General features: G+C 44.4%; 1 protein-coding gene across 5 annotated transcripts in view; it reads left to right on the top strand.

Annotated features, from left to right (window-relative positions):
* Positions 1-21,599, top strand: part of LOC127004502 (ras and EF-hand domain-containing protein-like) — a 145,661-nt gene that overhangs the window by 27,034 nt on the left and 97,028 nt on the right. For 3 of the 5 annotated variants that reach the window (XM_050872282.1, XM_050872281.1, XM_050872280.1), the window contains exons 6-17: positions 281-467; positions 1,126-1,325; positions 2,294-2,362; positions 2,889-3,035; positions 3,609-3,700; positions 6,019-6,110; positions 8,526-8,716; positions 11,876-12,051; positions 14,970-15,041; positions 17,562-17,686; positions 18,072-18,268; positions 20,146-20,774. In XM_050872282.1, coding sequence (XP_050728239.1) covers positions 281-467; positions 1,126-1,325; positions 2,294-2,362; positions 2,889-3,035; positions 3,609-3,700; positions 6,019-6,110; positions 8,526-8,716; positions 11,876-12,051; positions 14,970-15,041; positions 17,562-17,686; positions 18,072-18,268; positions 20,146-20,248 — 1,651 coding nt within the window. In that variant the 3' untranslated portion in view covers positions 20,249-20,774. Of the gene's footprint in view, positions 1-280; positions 468-1,125; positions 1,326-2,293; positions 2,363-2,888; positions 3,036-3,608; positions 3,701-6,018; positions 6,111-8,525; positions 8,717-11,875; positions 12,052-14,969; positions 15,042-17,561; positions 17,687-18,071; positions 18,269-20,145; positions 20,775-21,599 lie in introns of those variants that run through there. The other 2 variants (XM_050872283.1, XM_050872284.1) reach the window with 2 other exon arrangements.

The raw sequence follows: 21,599 nt of genomic DNA, 5'->3' as shown, positions 1-21,599 counted from the left end.
CCCTACTTATGAATGGATTTATTTTTGCTTCTGTTCTTTTTGTCCGTCTCTCATATATTAAATTGTTCATTTCTTTTATATATTTCTCATCTTAAATCCTTAACTCACTTTATTCCACCTACTCATAGCGCCCCCTACACACACAACCCTCCCCCCCTACACACACACTCACACCACCACCATACCACCACCACCACCACCACCATTACCACCACCACCATCACCACCATACCAACAACAACAACAGCAACAACCATCACCATTTCCTTCGTCTCCACAGGGAACGAGCTCACCACGCCACGGCCCTCAAGTCCCTGGAGAGTGAACTTGAGGACCAGGTGGCGCGGGTGGAGCAGAAGGTGAAGATGGAGGCGCGGCAGGAGAGCGAGGAAGAGAAGAGGCAGTTGCAGGACCAGATGGAGCAGGAGATGGCGCAGCTGCAGACACACCTGAGGATATTTCAGAAGGTGGGGGTGAGGCGTGGGAATGGATGAAAGGTGGGAGGAGATTTTGAAGGGAAGTGATGGGAGGGAAGTGGGACAGAAGGAAAGGAGAGAGGCAATGAAAGAAAGATGGGAGGAAGGAAAGAGAAGGGATTGACATAGGAAGTGTGAAGAACAAAAAAGATGGGAGGATATATTAAAGGGAAGTGACGGAATGGAAGTGGGACAGAAGGAAAAGAGAAAAGCAATGAAAGAAAGATGGGAGGAAGGAAAGAGAAGAAAGGGATTGACATAGGAAGTGTGAAAAATAAAAAAAGGGTGGGAGGAGATATTAAAGGGAAGTGACGGAAGGGAAGTGGAACAGAAAGAAAAAGGGGAGGCAATGAAATATAGACTGGAGGGAAGAAAGGGGAGGAAGGAAGGAAGGGATTGAGGTACAGTGAGTGGAGAAAGATAAAGAGGAGAGATTGAAGGGAAGTAATGGAAGGGAAATGAGACAGAATGGAAGGAGGGAGGCAATCAATGAAAGAAAGGAGAAAGGGAAGGATGGAAGGAAGGAAAGGGTTGGTGTAGGGAGGACAAAGATGAAAGGAAAGAAGGAGTCTGTGTCTAACGATTTTAAGGGCATGACGGAAGGTGAGAAGGAAACGTAATTCATTGGTGCATATTATCCATTGCTCAGGTGGACTCATGGCTCAAAAAAGAGGAGACGGGAGGCGGGGAGAGAGTGCAGGAGGTGAGGAGGAAGCTAGAGGAGGCGTACCATGACAACAGAACTCTCAACATGTCCCTCCACGAGACCACCGCCAACCTGGGCCTCATGCGCTCCGACCTCGCTCAAATGCGTCTACAGTACGAGGAGAAGTGTAGAGAGTTGCACAGGTGAGAGTGTCGAGTGCTTGGTAGCAGGAAGGTCAGTGTACGAGGTTTAGAGTTGCATAAATGAGTGCGTTGATCGTGTACAGAAGCGGGAAGGTGTGCGTACGTGAAGTGTAGAGTTGCACAGGTGAGAGTGTCGAGTGCTTGGTAGCAGGAAGGTCCGTGTACGAGGTTTAGAGTTGCATAAATGAGAAGCGGGAAGGTGAGCGTACGAGAAGTGTTGGGAGTTGCACAAGTAAGCGAGTTGGGTGTGTATAATAGCAGGCAGGTGTGTGGGCGTGCAGGTGGTGTGTTTGTTGGTGTTGTTGTTGGTGGTGGGTTACTTTGGGCTTCTTTGTTGTGTTTAAGATGGTAGATAGTTAGAGACAGACCAAGTGGCAAAAAAAAAAAAAAAAATAGAGGAAATGCTTTTAACACGCTGGTACTCATCATATATAGAAGAAATAATATTAGAGATGAAAGTACAGCAAAAGCTAATCCGGTTGCAGAAGAGTCTTTAAACAGTAGAATAATGAATCTATATCAGTCTAGGCTTGAGTAATTGAGTACTTGTAACATTTTCTTTGATGTTACAAGATTAAAAGAAAATTGTGTATGTAGCCCTGTGTTTGGGCGTTGGTAAAAAGATAGATATTAATATTAGATTTCAAATGGCTGCTTTGGTGATGACATTTCAAGGTTTAACAAGATATAAACATTTATTCTACACAGGTTAGATGCAGGTGAGGCTTGTAGATACGACAGGTGTTTGGGCTGATGAATAAAGTTGGGTGGAATAGCAATATCTATCTATCTATATTGTTGAGAACTTTATTTTATCATTTGTAGGTATATTTTCTATTTACTAAAGATGAATTATATTTCCTAGGATGCATGACAACATAGGTGTTTTTAATATGTTTCTCAATTTTTATATTATTCGGTCTTGTTGTCCTGTATTCTTACCTGTTTTATTTATGTTCCTCCCCTAGCGAGCGGGAGGCCGTCTTGGAATACATGCACCAGTACGACCACATGAAGCGGCAGATGGAGCTCCTGCAGTGAGTACCCGCCTGACATTCCGTAATCGTTCCTGCTCCCTTCCCAATACATGTACGATATGCGCCCCGAAACAGCCTCATGAAACCCAGTAATGTTGTGTAATGTTATGGCTTCGCTCCGTAGAGTTCCTTTCACTCGACTTTACACGAACTACACCCTACCTTCTTCCTGCCTTACGCCTCCTAGTTTGGCCCCAAGACTCGTCCCCCCCAACTAATTCTTGACTGTAGCAGGGGGACCAAATACCCCTTCTTCCCGTCCTATTTACACTTTCAAACTCGCCCCAAAACCCAATTTCAACACAAAAAACAACTCAACGCCACATTAAACGCCTCCTAGCTTGGCCAAAAACTCATCTCCCCATCTAATAAGTGAATGTAACACGAGTAAAATAACCAACTACTCCTTCCCGTTCTGCATACACTTCCAAGCTCGGCCAAAACAAACAACTCCTCCAGCAAACCAACTCAACACAAACTCAACACACTAGGTTGACTCCTCCTTTTCCCTGCCTCTACCCCGCAGTGAGGCCAACAAGCGCCTTCAGGACACCAACGACAGCATGCGCAGCGCCCTCGAGACGGAATGGCGCCACTCTCCGCTGCTCTCCCGCGCCTCCAGCACCCGCTCCTCCTCCATCCAGCGGTCCAAGGAGCGGCGCAGGAGTCACAGGTGTGGTGAGAGAGAGAGAGAGAGAGAGAGAGAGAGAGAGAGAGAGAGAGAGAGAGAGAGTTAGGAAGTTATTTGGGGTATTTTGAATATTTGTGTAAAACTATATGTATCTGCATGAAGAAGTAACACATAACACACTATTCAATACTAAAGATACATATTATAGCTTTCTGTCCAGGACTGAAAACGAAGGCTCCATCATTATATCGTCTTTTTAAGATTAAACACAAAAGTTCTTACTAGTTCACTTTGTGGGTGAGTATCAGGAAATAAGCCCCGCTCTTGCACCCCTTCAGGTCTTGCTCTGTGTCTACCTGTGGATCAAGGTAGTTAATGAGTGTGTGACTCCTGTTGCTTTTAGTTACAAGTTACTGGGAACACTTCAGTGAAACGTTATTAATTTTCTTTCACTTATTGTCTTTGTTTACTTGACGCTCACATTCATACTGTTTGCCGTTATTAAGTGAATAATTGACTGGAAAATGAGGTTGAGAGAAAAAAAAAGAAATTGGATATAGAGACAGTCCGGTTCCCGTTAGTCTGCGCTTCAACAATGCTTACGTTTTCTCGCAGCCGCTCCCGGTCGCCGCATATCCCCGTCCTCTCCTCCGCGGACAGCGAGGGGGGGCTCAAGTACGGCATCCGGCGCCTCATGGACGACCTCGGTATGGACTGTGGCTGTTATTATGGTGAAAGCTTTTAACATACACACACACGCTCTCTCTCTCTCTCTCTCTCTCTCTCTCTCTCTCTCTCTCTCTCTCTCTCTCTCTCTCTCTCTCTCTCTCTCTCTCTCTCTCTCTCTCTCTCTCTCTCTCTCTCTCTCTCTCTCTCTCTCTCATAAACACACTCATTAACACACACACACACACACACACACACACACAAACACAAAGATACTATTCATGTACCGTGTGGCGGGGCGTGGGCGCAGAAGTCTCTTTTATCACTAGTTTAGATTACCTTTAATTTTCTGATAAGTTCATATGAGTTTGGGATTGGCTCGACATTCTTTTCTTCCCCGCGCAATATAGAGCAGAACTTTGCGGGCTGCATCAGAAAGGTAGCGATGAGAGTGTAGATGAGATTACCAAACGTCAAGGTCTTCCTCCCGCCACCACTCCTCTTTATCTCCTTGTAACATTTATCGTAATCTGCCCTATCCTTATTTAACGTACTCTGATGAAACCTACTTGATAGCCCCGTTCTATATATTAACTTTCCCCCTGGTGTATTGAGGCTGCCTGGTATGGTTGGACAAATAAAGGCAGTGGAGTGAGTGTGACGAGAATTCTGAAAGGTTGACTTCACAGTTTTATTTATATATTTATTTTCGAGGCATGCTGTGGTTGAACTCAAACTAAAACTGGGTCCGCAAAACAATTATTCGGCCTCTGGGTCGGCGTTGTGGTAAGACCCATTGCCAGGGATGCCTCTTTCCCAGCCTCGATATGCGTCTGTTGCCTGATACCCAGCTAGAGGTTAACGACGCCAGGGGAAACGTGACCCGCGGCGAAGAAAGTTTTAAGGGCGGGAAGTGAGGGAAAAAAGTGAGAGGACGGCACGGCTCGGAGAAAGTAGCTAGAGCAGGAAGTTTCTTAATAGGCGCACCTAACATCACCAAATGTGGGGTACAAACTTGGCGGAGGGACAGTTTTTGTGCCTCGAGCGGCGGTAGTGGGCAAAAGAGTAGCCTATCCTGATTTTACGAAAGGGTACATTCGAACCTTAAAGACGATATCTCTTTCAAGAATTATACATGAGCCCCATCTGCAGGGAAACACAGTAATAACTTATAGGAAGTAAATAATTGCAAGAGTCAGTAGCCAAAAAATATATCCTGGCAGGGCGGTAAGATAGGTTATCAATCGTGCAGTCAGCGGTGCGTCCAGCCCATCGCCATTCCTTCACCTCAGCACTTATTTATGAGCCCTTAATCTCTCAGTGTAGCAAACAACATACATAAATAGTATCTTCGCTAAGTCTATAATTATCACTGGAAAATAGGGGGAGAAATAGGCAAGTGAATATTTACATCTCATTATTTCGATCCCTCTATCTGTATCCAATTACATACCTATCTATATTTCTCTCTCTCTCTCTCTCTCTCTCTCTCTCTCTCTCTCTCTCTCTCTCTCTCTCTCTCTCTCTCTCTCTCTCTCTCTCTCTCTCTCTCTCTCTCTCTCTCTCTCTCTCTCTCTCTCTCTCTCTCTCTCTTCCAATCTTTTCTTCTACCAGTCTATGTACGTGTTAGTGAAATGTTCAATTACTGGGATATTTTACTCCATATACAGCGTCGTTTCCGTTAACTTCTGCTCTTTGGCATAGAGATAACTGCCGCAGCTTCAGAACTTAATCTTACTAAGTATTTACATATTTTTCTATCATTGTTTCATTATATATCTGTGTCAGTCTTCCGGTTGGCCTTTGTCTGTTCCTGTGTGTCTGCTTGTCTCCCTGTCTCTGCGCCTCCCTGTCTATCTTTCATTGTCTGTGCGCTCCTCTGTCTCTCGTCGTCTGTGAGCCTGTCTGTCTTTCTGTCTGTGTCCCTGCCTGTCTCCGTCATTCAGTTTCTTTCCATGTCAGTCAACGTATCTATTCCCATGTCTATTTGCTTGAATGTCTGTCTGCCTATCTGTTTGTCAGCCTGTTGATGTCCCTCTCGGTCTTATATTTAGTCTACTTACCTCTCAGGCAACTTGCATGTCTACTTGTTTATTATTCTTTTATTATAGTGTGGAAAACCATGTATGTGTGTGTCTGTGTGCCTCTCAATTTGTCTGTATACTTGATCGTTAATATGTTTGTCTGCTTGCGTGTCTATTTGTCTGTGTAAGTGAAAACAGTAGTCTATTAGTGTGCGTAACCATCAATGTGTGTGTCTGTATGCCTCTCAAATTGTCTGTATACATATACGTTTATCTGTCTGTCTGTTTGTGTCCATATGTCTGTGTAAGTGAAAACAGTATGTCGCACCCCGCAGACTCCGGCCTGTCCACGCTGCCAGACTCTGCGGAGGACGGCGCCTTCTCCCACGACGAGATCAAGCTTTCCGAGACTGACGGACCCATGTCGGTAAGAGAAAGATAGATACACAGATAGATAGATGGAGATAGACAGATAGATAGATTGAGAGAGAGCGAGAGGGAGAGCGAGGAATTAACTGCGATATGTGTAGTGACGAGATACGGATATTAAAGTGAATGAATGTAAGAGGAAATGGATGCTATGATAGAAAAATAAGGCAAGGGAAATGTGATGCTGGAATATACGGATTAAGTCAGGGTAAAGGAGAGTGTGTAAGCTGGAGTGTAATCGATCTGGAAGCCTTGAATGGAAGAGAAGGTCATAGAGGCGACCCTTCAGAGGAAAACGAAAAGAGAGAAAGGAAAATACAAGGAAGGAAAGCGGGAATACAGGGGAAGGATAGGAACAGAGGAGAAAGAAAAGTTAAAAGTGAGAGTAGGGGAAGAAGGGATAAGAGGAACAGACGCAAAGGAAGATAACGATAGGGGTTGAAGGAGAGAAAGGTATCGTTAGGGAACAAAAGTTGGGTTAAATATGTCGTTGAAAAGGAAGAGCGGGAAGGGAAAGAAAGGGACAGATGAATAGTAGAAAAGGAAAATTCTCAAGAAAAAAAAAAGGCTGCTAGGGAAAGAGAGGAAAGAAAAGGCCCCCGGGAAAAAATTGAATGAAAAACAAGAGAATAGAGGGAATTGTGGTGAAAGGAAAAAGGGTTAAAACAAACAAACAAGAACGAAAACAGGAATTCAAGAGGCAAAGATGGAGAAAGAGAAAATGGGGAAAACTGAAGGGAATTAGAGGAAAGAGATAAAAAAGTAGGAAGGATAAATCTACCACTAATATGAAGGAGATAAGGAGATAGTTACGATAAGGACTGTTAAAGGGGCGAACAAGAAGGTACATCCATTCATCCATCCTTCATCCAACCAGCCGTCAACTCAACCATGCAATCAACCAAACATTTATCCATCCATACATCCATCCTCTTATCCATCCTTCATCCAACCTTTTAGTCATCCATCCATCTGTACCCATCCATCTTTCCACCTTTCCTATAACCATCCATCTATATCCATGTGTCATCCAGTTATCATCCATCAATTCATGCATCAATAGATAAATACATACAGACACATACACACATACATATACATAAATACTTAAAAACACACGTACAAACATACATACATACATACACACTTATACAACGAAGGGGAGAACGATAGGAAAGCCCACTTATCTTTCCCCTCCTCTCCTCTCGGTAAATACAGTAGACTGCTCAACGTAATGATGCCACCTGGGGTAAACCTTTCATTAGGCCTAGAGGAAGCCACACACAGGTATTAAGAGCTTCTATTCACCCATTCATTCAATCATCCTTTGTCCTTTCGTTCGTTCACTTCTTCTCTAATTCTTCCTTGCCCCACTCACAAGGGTTATCATTTTCCATACGGTTTGTGGGTGATGTGTCGTGGCAGGCTTTCAAGGGTAGACTATTCTCCTTTTTACTTTAACTTTTGAAAGGGAGAAGAATATATTTAACTCGGATGTGAGGGAGAGCTGTGATTTTTTATGGTTGCTTAGGCATTTGAATACGAGACAAGAAAAGGGGAAAGGTAATGGCCAAGACGCTGTGTATTTGTATAGAAATTTTTTATACTCAAATAATGGGAGTGTACTGAGTTGACAATAGGGAGATGAGTTAGAGAGGCAACGTAATCCTCGGTATAGAACAATTTTTTTCCTCCATAACTCTCCACCTTTTTTTTCTTTGTTTATTTTCTCTTAGCGTACGTCCATCTCTCCCTCCCCCTCACCTCACCTTCTCTCCATCCCTCCACACCGCCACCACTACTACCTTCTCCTTACATTCCCTCTGTCCCTCCCCTCTACCTCTCCCCTCACCCAATCCTTCCCCGTCACCGCTATTAAATTCCTCCTCACCGTCTCTGTATCCCTCTCTTGCCATCCCTCATCAATCCTCACTCTCTCCTTTCTATTCCTTCCCATCCTTAACTCCGTCTCTGTCACCCTTTTCAACTACTCTTCCTTCCTTCTTTCATAATTTTCTACTACCATCACTTTCTTTCTTTTCCTATCACCTTCTCTCCAGCTATTCCCCTTCCTTCTTATCTCCTCAACATCCCAGCATTCCTTCTCGCCATCATCACCTTTTTCCTTTTTCCCTCCTCTTATTGCTTCTGAACCTCCCCACCACCAACGCTGTTCATTCTCTTCCTTAATCTTCACCATCCTCCCTTCAACTACTCCTTAATTCCTACTTCTAATCCCTTATCACCTTTCCTGCTCTCACTTCTCATCTTCCCTTATCTCCATTCCTCCCATCCCATCAACACTCTTACCTCGTCTCCCTCATCAGTGCTCCCTCCATACCCACCCACCACCACTTCACGCCTCCCTCACCACCTCTAACACTTTCCTTTCTTTCCTTTCCCGCTTATACAGCTGGAGGAGGAGCTCGGCAGCCTCGGATCCCAGTCACCGCCCACCACACACACGGCAGACCGCCCCCCCAGCCAGCCCGGGATCACGCCCTCCTCCTCCCCCTCCCCCCCGCCAGGCCCTGAGGCGCCCCCGCTCACGCCCACCTCACGAAGAACGCCGCGGGAGGGAAGCCAGGAGAGGAATGGACCCAGGTGAGAGAGAGAGAGAGAGAGAGAGAGAGAGAGAGAGAGAGAGAGAGAGAGAGATCAGCTTAAGAGATAGATGTGACAGCTACAGTGCCGCCAGAATTCAGGAGATCTGAAAAAATGAAAAGTAAAATTGTTGAGATAGTTTTGGCTAGGTGCCAGAAGTCTCTGGAAGAGTTTGTAATATGTTAATTTGCCATCTTTCACCATTTACATCTTCACCAACAGCACAAGTATCGATATGAGTATTAGTGTATCAGTTTTAGTATTAGTAATATTATGAGTATTGGCGTCAGTATCAGTGGTAGTATTAGCGAGGAGTATATTGAAAGTAAAGAGGGAACACTCCCGAAAATCCCTTGTAACCACGGTGACAGTGGCGCCCCAAGCGCCGAGAGCGCAATATAACTCGGCGGATGTAAACAACTTGACGGGCACCCAGTCCTGTGCTGCTCTAAATTACAGTCTTTCTCGGAAGAAAAGGGCTAAACGATCATCTTTTTCGAATTTCAAAGGACAAGGGAAGGTGTCTTATTTTCAATTACATTTATAAAAGTGATGAGTTAGCACTTGTCAGCCACCTCAGCCAGAGTGCCAGCCACAGCACAACCACTAGTCAGCCAGGCAACCACCTCATTCAGTCAGTCACCCTCACCACCACCACCACTAATCCCAGTCAGTCAGTCCCTGCTCCTTCCCAGTCACCTATATAGGCAACCACCACCAGTCAGGCCCTCCACACACTAGTCAGCCATCACCACCACCACCAGTCAGCCTCCTGAGCCTACTAGTGGTTGTATAAACTAACAAAGAACATTATCTATTTGTATTGCTTTATCAAAAATATATAATTTTTAGGCTGTCTACACAAGAATAGCCTCTCCTTTTTGTTATAACAGGTTACACTTGTGTCACAGCTTACTAGGGGTTATGAAAAGAACACATGGTGCTTGTAGTTTTGATAAAGATCCAAACCACAGTCGGAGACCGTGTGTCAAGTGCAGAGGAAGGTACGACCTGTCGGTGACCAGCGACACTCGTGTGTGTTACTTGCTCATTTATTTCCTGTAGAATATTTAATAAGCTATAATTAGCTGCTCTCTCTTTTCAAAGCAGTGCATCGTCATATAAATGGCAATAAAGAATCAATACATATTGTTACAACCCACATAAGTGGTAACGTTCACCTTAAACATTGGTGTGCTGGGTGCCAGCACCTTCATCTGCTATCACGAGATAGGCGCTCGCCGTCGGGCGGCGCTACTGTTTCCCGGCCACAGGTTTCCCGTAGAGTTGCGCGCGATTGTTCCCTCTTTACTTTCTATACTCTGTGGTATTGGCTCCCAACATGAATGTATCTATGACTATCTGTATACCGGAGCCCATTTATTTACATCACTGGTGTTTAACTCCCTACTAATTTATATTACTAGTGCTACCTGTCACAATGTACAAGCGCCTTATCATTGTTATCATTGTTATTCAGCCTCACGGACTAATAATTTTTCTTAATTATGACTCCCCAACACACACACACACACACACACACACACACACACACACACACACACACACACACACACACACACACACACACACACACACACACACACACACACACACACACACACACACACACACACACACACACACACACACACACACACACACACACACACACACACACACACACACACACACACACATACACACATACATACACACAAATACTTTTCTTTTTTATTTTTCTTTCCTACGTCGTCTTTACTATTGCTTTTCCTTACCTGTCGGCATCATCTTCGTCCACCAAAGTCCAGTCATGAGCGCACCCTTCTCCTCCTCCTCCTCCTCCTCCTCCATCAAAGAAGTCATAAAAATAGTCGAGATATTTCTTTCTGGGTACATGTTTTCTTATGGTCTGAGTCATTCAAGGGGATTATTGTATGTTTGCCTGTCTGTCTGTCTGTCTGTCTGTCTGTCTGTCTGTCTGTATTTCTCATTTCCTCTCTCAGCTCGCATTGTTTCCATCTCCATGTCTCCCCAACTATTGGTGTTTCTTTCTTGAATCTTTTCTTTCGTTTTATTTTCTTCCTTCTCCATGGTCCTTGCTACTTTCCTCTCGTATCTTTGACTTTGCCTATCGATTTTACCCCCGCCCCTTTTCTCTCTTCCGCGGCTCATAAAGAGAGTAGCTCCCACCCGCCCCGCCTCATCCCCGCTCAGCCCTGCCTTGTAATATTGCCTCGTGTGTCCGCCTCACCGGCCTCAGAACATGTTATTATTGTCCCCGTGGAATATTGGGATGAAGTCTTATGTACGTTATCCACTACTGCTGCGTCTGCTGCCATTACTTCTACTACTACTACTACTGCTACTACTACTACTGGTGTCTTCGTTTTCCTCACCTTTCATGTACCTTTTATATCCTGCTATTGTCACCCTTCTCCCTTACACCTTTTATTATAACTTTTCATCTCATCTTTCTTACCTCCCTCCCCCCTCTTCTCCACTATCTGTTCGCCTTCTTTTATTCGCTTCCGCACTCTCAGCGTCGATGCTATAAAGATTTTTCCCTTTTACGCCTCCCTTCACGGTATTCAGTTAATATATTTCCTTCTTTTGGTTCATGAATAATGTAATTTTTATGTCCCTGTCCTGATGCTATTTTCCGTCGCTTATGCCGCAGTTTGTCGTGTTTTTCTTGTCTGTCTGTTTGCCTTCCTATTTATGTGTCTGTTGTATCTTTCTTTCTGAGTTTGTTTGTTTATCTGTGTGTGTGTCTGTCTATATCTATCTGCAGGTCTGTCTGTCTGTCTGTCTTCATACTCTCCCTATCTGTTTTGCCTACCCCCGTCTTCCCCTTTTTTCCTCCTCTGCTGCCTCACATATCTTCCTCTCCACAATATTTTTTTAACCTTTTCCTTTTCCTCTTCACCCTTGTTTCTATTTCCTCCATCCCTTCCTTCCCGTCTCCCTCACACACACATTGTTTTCGTATCACCAAACTTTACCTCACCTCACCTCACCTCACCTCACCGCCCTCTCTCTCTTCCCCTCTACCCAAACCACCTCACCTCACTTCACCTCACCTTACCTCCCACTCTATCATAGCCACCTAACCTAACCTAACGTGACCTCCTCTCTCTCTCTCTCTCTCTCCCACAGCCACCAGTACCATCGCAACAACACAAGGGCTAAAGGCACCACAGGCTACGAGGCAGTGGGTCCCCCTGAGAGAACGTATAAAGTGGTATTTGCCGGCGACGCTGCTGTAGGGAAGTCCACCTTTATCGTGAGGCTCTGCAAGGGCTACTTCGTCAACAATATCGCCTCCACCCTCGGTAAGTCTGCAGAAGGGACTTTTGGTAATGGTGGTGGTGGTGGTGAAGGTGATGGTGGTGGTGGTGAAGGTGATGGTGGTGGTCGTTATTGGCATTGTTATCATCATATTGTTATTATCCTTATTTTCTTTTTCTCATTCCTATCTTTATTTTTACTGTGTTTAGAAGTAGTATTAGTATTAGTAGCAATAGTAGTAGTAGTAGTTGTAGTAGTGGTAGTAGTAGTAGTAGTAGTAGTAGTAGTAGTAGTGGTGGTATTTGCAATAGACTAGTATTAGTAGTAATAGTGGTAGTACTATCCTTAACTCTCTCTCTCTCTCTCTCTCTCTCTCTCTCTCTCTCTCTCTCTCTCTCTCTTTAACTATCTATCTATCTATCTATCTATCGTATTCAGGCTGCTGAGAATATTTTGGGTAAAGAGGAGGTGCAGGCAGGTGTGTGAGGAATGTTTGTTTGTTTATTTTTCCTTCCTTTTCTTCATAGCCAGTGCAAAGGGAAGGGCGAATATTTACTTCCCTTCGTTCATTCTCCTTTCCTCTGTTGTTTTGAGCGCTAAACTATACAGTGCAGGGATCAGGAGGGTAGGAACTGAGAAGGAGGTGGAAAGGAGAGGGAGAGCTAAGGGAGAGGGCACGGTGAGGGATGGATAGGAAAGGAAACTTGGGAAGGGAGAGAATAATGGTAAGGGCAGAGAGAAGGAAAGTCTTAAAAGAAGGGAAGGACGGTAAGGGAGGTAGAGGCTTGTGTGTGTGTGTGTGTATGTGCGTGTGTGTGTGTGTGTGCGTGTGTGTGTGGGTGGGTGGTGGAAGGAAAATGGGGAAGAAAAGGAATAAGCTGGAGGGAGAAGAGATAAACGTCAGGAGCCTCATCTTTGCCCACACAAGGGAAGGGATGATCGAGGACTTTGGCAGCGGGCGAGGTAATAATAATAATAATAATAATAATAATAATAATAATAATAATAATAATAATAATAATAATAATAATAATAATAATAATAATAATAATAATGATGATGGTTTAGTTCAAGCGGTTGGGTAGAACATTTGTAAACTATATTATGGGTCTAACTGTGTCATATGTGGTAGTTTTGGGTGATGGGGGTTTTGGGGAGGGTGCAGTGTGGGGTGATGCCAAGGCGAGGGAGCATCTTTCGCGGGTCGGGGAGGCAGTTATTCGCACGTCTGTCCGTGGCACATCTAACGTCGGATGGTCAGGTGACATGATTCAAAAGTACGGTTGGGCAGCTGAGAAAGAAATACAATGGAACATGATAAATAAAAGCAATAGAAAAGTTTGTACAGCATTACATATAGAAGTTAAAATATGAGGTTTGGAAGGATATTTTGGGGGAGCATGATAGATAAAACAAACAGAAATGTGGGTGTAAAATGACCGATTTGAGGGTAAAATGTTGGGCTTGGCAAGTAAAAAAGACAGGCAGCAGCGCCACATGATGGATGGGAGGACCTGAAAAACTGAACCTGTGGAGCGAAATGAAGGTAATTCCACTGGTGATGAGGGACTCCTGGGCGAACGAATTTTCTTCATTATTTATTAGGAAGCGTGCGAGGAAAATGTGACGAGGTGGCGCGATCCATTAGTTCGACCCCTCAGGGCAGGGACACCAGATCCGAGCGTACTAGGAGGCGAAGGTTCATTGTCAAATCTTTCAGTTTACAACACCAAATTCAGCTTTTCTTTACCATTTGTTTTTGTTTGAAGGCAAGCCTATTTATTAACTCCTCAAAAATATTATCGACTCTTACAAGTGGAAGTAAATCACTCACCTTACTTGAAAATTAGCATTATGAAGTGTATTTTCAGGATGTGCAGGCTAAGGAATAATTAATCAAAAGAGCAGCCAATTAAGATCCAGTCCAAAAACTTGCTGATTAATCACTAAACGGATTTTACATCACCAAACCTGGCCCGTTCGGGTAAAGAAAAATACGTAATGGCAACCCTGGCCAGTTAGTGCCGACACACTGAAGGGAAACACGAAGCGAAAGGAAACACTACCACCACCACCACCACCACCACCACCATTGCCGCTAGCATAATACGGTGGTTGTTGTGGTGGCTGGATTAAGGAGTGGGAGAGAGGTAGAAGGTAAAGTGAGGCGAAGTTAAGTGAGAAGGGATGAGAACTGCGTGTAAGAGAGAAGGGAATGACGAATGGGGACGAGGGTGGGGAAGAGTAGGAAGTGAGAGAGGAAGATCAAGATTGAAGGCATCCACGAGAGAAGGCAGCAGGGAGCGTGGAAATAAAAGAATAAGGAAGTTTGAGAAATGTAGCAGAGTTGTTGAGAATTACAATAACTGTTGAACATGGAATAACCTATAATGCTCGGACGGTGTAACGAAGGTGTTGATTAAGAATGAGGTTTGGCAGAAGAAAAAGGTAGAAGGTGTATAATGTAACATGTTTGAAGTTCTTCCATTTGTGTTGCGTGGTAGTTGAGTGGAGTAGCATTACGTTTACCAAACATCTAAATATTTTACATGTACGTACTGCATCTTTAATTAATTCTTCTCTCAGTTAAGGTAATTATTGCGTCGTGTTGTGATGTTTAAAAAAGAAGAAGTTTTTGCCACCGTCAAGTAGTAAACATTTTCTCTCTTCTCTTAGGAATTTATAAGCTACTTTAAAATTTTCAATATTTGGTTTATTATTTATAAAAAAAGAATTAGTAATGTGGCTACTCTTAAATCTATAGACTATCACAGCTTTCGCCTTTCATTATCATTCCATTGAACAGAACCTCGAAAGTCTGGAAACATTTGCTGACTTACCGCTGCATTAACCTTCCAGTTAAAAATAAAAGAGGTATTGTTGTTATTTTCTTTTCACTGTCACGTTCCCGGAAGCCCCGAAACCTGCGGCGCACACTAACGCACACCTGTTTTCCCCGCAGGTGTGGACTACAAGGTGAAGACGCTCTGTGTGGACGAGAAGAACATCGCCCTGCAGCTGTGGGATACGGCAGGTGTGTACGTGTGTGTGTGTGTGTGTGTGTGTGTGTGTGTGTTCCTTTCTTTTATCTCATCATTTTCGTGAGTTTATATATATTTCATTTTTTTTGGCTCGACAGTTTTTTCAAGGCGTACGAGGTCATGAAAAAACACCGTGGCAATGTTGCAGCTGTGAGAACGATAATTGTCTGTGCTATACGTCCTTGTTTTGTGCCTTGCCATAGTGCAGTTATTTCTCCAACGTCGAGTTTGTTGAAATAGAGGCAGGGGAAGAGCTGACATAGGGCGTGAACTAGGCCAGAACGTGTTGGGAGAAGAGGACAAAAAGTGGTCTAGTAAACAAGGAGGTAATGGCTGGGAAAGGACAAGGGAAGGGAGAGAGCAGGAAGAGAACACGGTGGAAGATTAGGGCAGGGCAAGAGGTAGAACTAAGTAATTAACGGGGAGCATCCGCTAGGAGGCACATTGCTTCACTCACCTGCCGCCTCCACTCCCGACAGCTTCCCCCTCCCCCCCCGACACACACACACACACACACACACACACACACACACACACACACACCTCTGAGCAAGTCTCCATGTATCCTCCCTTCCCATCTCAAGCCCTTCAACTTCTTTACGAACTTTTTAACCCACGTTTTTACCTACTTTTCTGGACTAGAGTAGGTAAAAAAAATATGTAGGATGAACAATGGGTAGGTAGGAGGAAAAGTGGGAGAGGCGCAGAAAGAAGAAAGAACCCAAGGACCGTGAAGACATTAGTGAATAAGTGGACGAAAGGAGGAAATGAGGGGAAAATAGAGAGAGAGAGAGAGAGAGAGAGAGAGAGAGAGAGAGAGAGAGAGAGAGAGAGAGAGAGAGAGAGAGAGAGAGAGAGAGAGAGAGAGAGAGAGAGAGAGAGAGAGAGAGAGAGAGAGAGAGAGAGAGAGAGAGAGAGAGAGAGAGAGAGAGAGAGAGATAGAGAGAGAGAGAGAGAGAGAGAGAGAGAAAGGGACGGAGGGTACAGAGTTAGGATGAAAGGACGGAAGAATTGGAATGAACGTGGGAATTACGAGGAGGGGAGGGCAGCGGGGGTTGGGTGGAGGAGGAGGGGAGAAGGGGAGGCGGCAGGGGCGGGTGCAGGGAGGTCAGATTCAGGTCCAGGAAACGGTGCTCCTGTTTTTACTTTCACGGTTCGCTTTGTTTGTTTTGGAGGAGGGAGGGTCGGGGTGGCTCGTCCCTGTGTGCCGTGTTCTATGCATGACGACAGTGACACGGATTTTTTGTTGTTTTTTCTTGTCTGTGTCCATCAATTTTTTATTAGTGGGTCGTATATGGTGCCTGTTTTTGTTACAGAATCACTCACACTCACTCACTCTCTCTCACTCACTCTCTCTCTACATATCAGTCTATCTATCTATCTATCTATCTATCTATCTGTCTATCTATCTATCTATCTATCCGTCTATGTGCATCCTGTCATTACCGTTTGTCCTATTCATTTATTTGGTTGAATGTGTCTGTCTGTTCGTCTGTCTTTGTCTGTCAGAGTCTGTCTTTCCGTCTGTCTATGTGTCTTTGTATCTCGGTCTCTTCTCTTGTTTCAAACTGTCTGTCTCTCTCTGTCTCTCTATCTGTATCTGCCTCTGTCTACCTGTCTCGGGGTGGCGCATGGCAATCTAACGAGTCAACCGCTCCGTCGCCTGGCTCATATGACTGTAGTGGGGGCAGACAGTGTGCTCCAGCGTCACTACCAGGGTTATGATTCTGTCACTCAGCGCCGGTGGTCATTCCTAGCCTGTCAGCTTCACCCCTTTCATTCTTTCCTTTCTTTCCTTTGTCAACTTTGTCTTTTTGCTTGTTATCTTTCATTCTTTCCATTCTTTCCTTTGTCAACTTTGTCTTTTTGCTTGTTATCCCCTAAACTTCCTACCTCTCACTCACTCTTGCCCTTGTACTCCTCACCCCTAAGCACATTACTCCCATCCACTCGTCCTGTCAGCTTCGTCCCTTGCATTCTTCCCATTCTTTCCTTTGTCAACTTTGTCTTTTTACTTCTTACCTCTTTTAACTTCCTACCTCTCACTCACTCTTGCCCTTGTACTCTTCACTCCTCAGCCCTTTACTCCCATCCACTCGTCCACAGTCAGGTTCTTTCCTTTTATTCTTTCCCTTGTCAGCTTTGTCTTTACTTCTTACCCCTTAACCTCGTTCCTCTCACCCAGCCTCGTCCTTGTACTCGTCACCTCTCAGCCAATTACTCCTAACTCTTCGTCCCCAGTCAGCTTCGTCCCTTCCATTCTTTCCTTTGCCAACTTTGTCTTTTTATTCTTACCTCTTTAACTTTGCATACCTCTCACTCAGTCTCGTCCTCGTACTCCTCATCCCTTAGCCCTTTACTCCTTTACTCCTAACCCTTTATCCTCAGTTAGCTTCGTTCCTTTTATTCTTTCCTTTGTCAGCTTTGTCTCTTCCCCTTTCACTCCAAACCTCCCACTCAATCTCGTCCTTGAACTCCTCACCCCTTAGTCCTTTACTCCTTCTCCTCCCCAGGCCAGGAACGCTTCCGCTCCATCACCAAGACGTACTTCAGGCGGGCAGACGGCGTCCTCCTCCTGTACGACGTGACCAGCGAGCGATCCTTCCTGAACGTGCGGCAGTGGATCCAAAGCATTGACGTAAGTGGGTGAGAGAGAGAGAGAGAGAGAGAGAGAGAGAGAGAGAGAGAGAGAGAGAGAGAGAGAGAGAGAGAGAGAGAGAGAGAGAGAGAGAGAGAGAGAGAGAGAGAGAGAGAGAGAGAGAGAGAGAGAGAGAGAGAGAGAGAGAGAGAGAGAGAGAGAGAGAGAGAGAGAGAGAGAGAGAGAGAGAGAGAGAGAGAGATAGAGAGAGAGAGAGAGAGAGAGAGAGAGAGAGAGAGAGAGAGAGAGAGAGAGAGAGAGAGAGAGAGAGAGAGAGAGAGAGAGAGAGAGAGAGAGAGATTCAGGCGATAACTCCTGAAAATTAACGTTAGCATATCCAAGTGACCAAATACAAATCACGTAAATCTTTCCTTCCGTCTCACAGGACACGTGCGAGACGCGTGTTCCGCTGGTGCTGTGCGGGAACAAGGAGGACATGAGGGTCAGAGCGGCGGCGGAGGGCAGGAGCACCATCAGCAGTGCCGACGGGGAGAAGCTGGCGAAGGACTGCGGCGCCGTGTTTATCGAGACCTCGTGCAAGACCGGCGCAGGTGTGATGGACGCCCTGGTGCAGCTGGCCAGGTGAGGGGCGGCTGGAGTGTGTGTGTGTGTGTCTATGTGTGTGTGTGTGTGTGTGTGTGTGTGTGTGTGTGTGTGTGTTGAGTGACTGATTCGTGCGCGGGATGGTTGGTGGGTCGGGTGGTTGATTGGTTGGCTTATTGATTGAGTGATTGATTGGTCAGTTGGTTGGGTGGTTGGTTGGTTAATAGTACTAAGGCTCAGATTTTGAAAGGCAATGGTTAGCAGTGCGTGAGATATGTGGAGGCATAGTGTGAGGAAGGGACGTTGCTGCCTCACAAGATTCTTTTCAGGCTAGTAAAAGGAAGGGATAGGAAAGGAAAGGAGAAAAAGGAATGGAGGGAAGGAAACTCTCTCTCTATATATCTGTCTATCTATCTATCTCTATCTATCTATCTATCTATCTACCTATATATCTATCTATCTATCTATTTATCTATCTATCTATCTATCTATCTATCTATCTATCTATCTATCTATCTCCCCTTCTCATCCAAAAATAGTGATGGTCGGAAGAAAGCAATTTCCATAATGCCTGAAGGATTCCGATTCCTCTCTTCTGAACTTCTCGTCGAAAAAGCGTTCATACAAAACGGAGATTGAGTCCCATTTTCCGCGGTAATGGCCTTCAAAGAGGAACTCAGCTGCCGATCACTGCATTGTTGGCGGCTCTCGAGATCTTTCCGTCCAGCTCTTTGCCTCCGCCTCTCAGCGTCCCATCAGCGGCCTATTTGAAGGAGTTGTTATCTCCTCACATCAAAGTCAACGAAGAGTTTCACGTAACTTTCCTAGTGGTTGGGCGTCAACTTAATGTAACGTCAACCTTTTTGATGATATTATTATTATTATTATTATTATTATTATTATTATTATTATTATTATTATTATTATTATGATGATGATGATGATGATGATGTTATTGTTATTATGGTAAATGTTGTTTTTAGCAGTACTACTATTATTGGTGGTAGTGAAAATGTTAGTATTATAGTAGTTGTTGTTGTTATAGCTGTTGTTGTTGTTAGTGGTTGAGCGGCAATGATTCCTGGTTGCAGTGAAGTGAAGCGCTGCCACCATCAAGAAATACAACTAAAATGATGATGATGGCAATGATGTGAGAGAGAGAGAGAGAGAGAGAGAGAGAGAGAGAGAGAGAGAGAGAGAGAGAGAGAGAGAGAGAGAGAGAGAGAGAGAGAGAGAGAGAGAGAGAGAGAGAGAGAGAGAGAGAGAGAGAGAGAGAGAGAGAGAGAGAGAGAGAGAGAGAGAGAGAGCAAAAAAGTTGAGTACCATTCTACAGACCTTTTCTTTATTTTTTTTCTACCTTCCCTCACTTCTCCTCCTCCTCCTCCTCCTTCTCCTCCTCGTCCTCCTCGTCCTCCTATTCCTCCTCCTCCTCCTCCTCCTCCTTTTCTTCTTGCTCCAACTTTTCCTTCTCCTGCTCCTCGTCCTTCTTCTTCCTGTCTCCATTACCCTTTCTTATGCTTCCGACCTTTCTCTTTATCCCGCCGTTTGTCTTGGTCCGCAGTTTCCTTGTCTCTTACTCGCCATTTCTTTTCATGCCCGAGCAGTAAAAAAAAGAGGTTGGGAAATCTACTTTATTTTTCTTGCGTTTTGGCTGAGCACTGTAAGGGAAGTTGCATTCTTTGTCTGGCTGTCTGTCTTTCTGTTTGTCTGTCTGTCTCTCTGTCCGTCTGTCTGTATATATGTCTGTCTCTCTCTCTCTCTCTCTCTCTCTCTCTCTCTCTCTCTCTCTCTCTCTCTCTCTCTCTCGTCTTGTTTCTTCACACTCTTTCCTCCTTGTCTCTCTTGCCCCTCCTTGTCTCCCTCGTTTCTTCCTCCTCCTGTCCTCTCCACTCATCCCTTCTCGTCTCCCGCTACAGACAAATGGTGACAACCGAGGACGTGGAGGTGCAGACTTCGGCCCTCAAGGTTTGTGCCGCTGACCAGAAGAAGTCTTGCTGCGGCGGGAAGAAGGACGTCTGATGCTCGTTGAGTCGTGGTGGGCTGGCGGCGGATAACAGGAGACGGGAAGGAAAGAAGACATAAGAACAGTGGTGCGATGAGCCTTGATGTAATATAAGATGCATCGTGATATTATAGGACCAGAGGCAGAAATCATGGTAAGAGACTAGAGGAAAAGGAGTAGAAAGTAACAAAAAAAAAAGATATATGTAGCGAGTTGATATTTTTGTACAGTTGTGGTAAACTTACATAGGAGTATCGATAGGGACGAGTAGAAGTAACGTGGGTGCAGATCTTTTAAAGCTTTTGTATAAGATTACGAACTAACATTATATAAACGCTTGTAGGTAACTTACTAACCGAAGAAGTTAATGCCTGTGTCTTCACTAATACTGTAGTTAAATAGTTTTGTATTACTAACATCTTCATTATATCATTATAGCCATACTTATATTGTGTAATTATCTTTGTGAAGTCTTTTGCACCGTATGTACATTTCCATGTTTTTCCTGATGAAAACAAATATTTTGCTTCATAACCATTCCATACCTAACGTGTTTCATTGCACAAATTCCGCGGTGTGAGAGATATTTATTAACAACTTTTACAGGGGCAGTGATTAGCGGGCTTTTTTTTTTTTTTTTTTTTTTTTGCCTTTGAGCTGCTTCCTTTGATGTGAAAAAATATACAACATGCTTTTATTAGTTAGGGAGTAAGCTTTTATATTTGCGAAATATTTCATCACCAGTCTGAGGTTGCAGGAAACACCAGAAAAGATCACGATGGCGTATTTTCTTTTTAATCGTGAGTAACGTAAGCTTGCAACACGACGAAACGGCAACACTTTATATCGCGTAGAACAAAAAAAAAAAAAAAAAGGAAAGAGAGAAATTGTTTTTGAAATGTCTTCCTTTTTAGTAATCATGAAATGCTTTATCGTTCACCACTCTGATTAACCGGTGATGAAAGTGGTGACACTCTCAAAGTGACAGATTTAATGGCGTTGAGTATCTGAATATTTATGGGGAAAATATTATCTGTCCGACTACAGGGTTTGATTATTTTGCGAGAAACGTAACGTGGAATGAAAATGTTTTGGGTTCGATCATGCCTCGGGTCAGACTTTTTTTATGTGTGCGTTTGGTGGAGGTAAAAATCATGTGGCATAGGTGGAGGAGTTATGTGGGAGTAGGCGGAAAGATATAAAAATGGAAGTTTGGAGGAGAAGGGGAAATAATTCCTTATGGGAAATGGGAGAGGGGTGAGGGAGGGAGGGAGGGAGAAGGGGACGGGGAGAGATCAGACTGTGGGTGAAATACGACACGTGTGAATGGTTTGATGCTTTCCAACATTTTTAGTAGGGGAGGAAGAG

The sequence above is a fragment of the Eriocheir sinensis genome, chromosome 28, assembly GCF_024679095.1.
Source record: "Eriocheir sinensis breed Jianghai 21 chromosome 28, ASM2467909v1, whole genome shotgun sequence".
Lineage (NCBI taxonomy): Eukaryota > Metazoa > Arthropoda > Malacostraca > Decapoda > Varunidae > Eriocheir > Eriocheir sinensis.
Note: the sequence above shows the minus strand (reverse complement) of the source record. Positions and strands in the feature narration are given on the sequence as shown.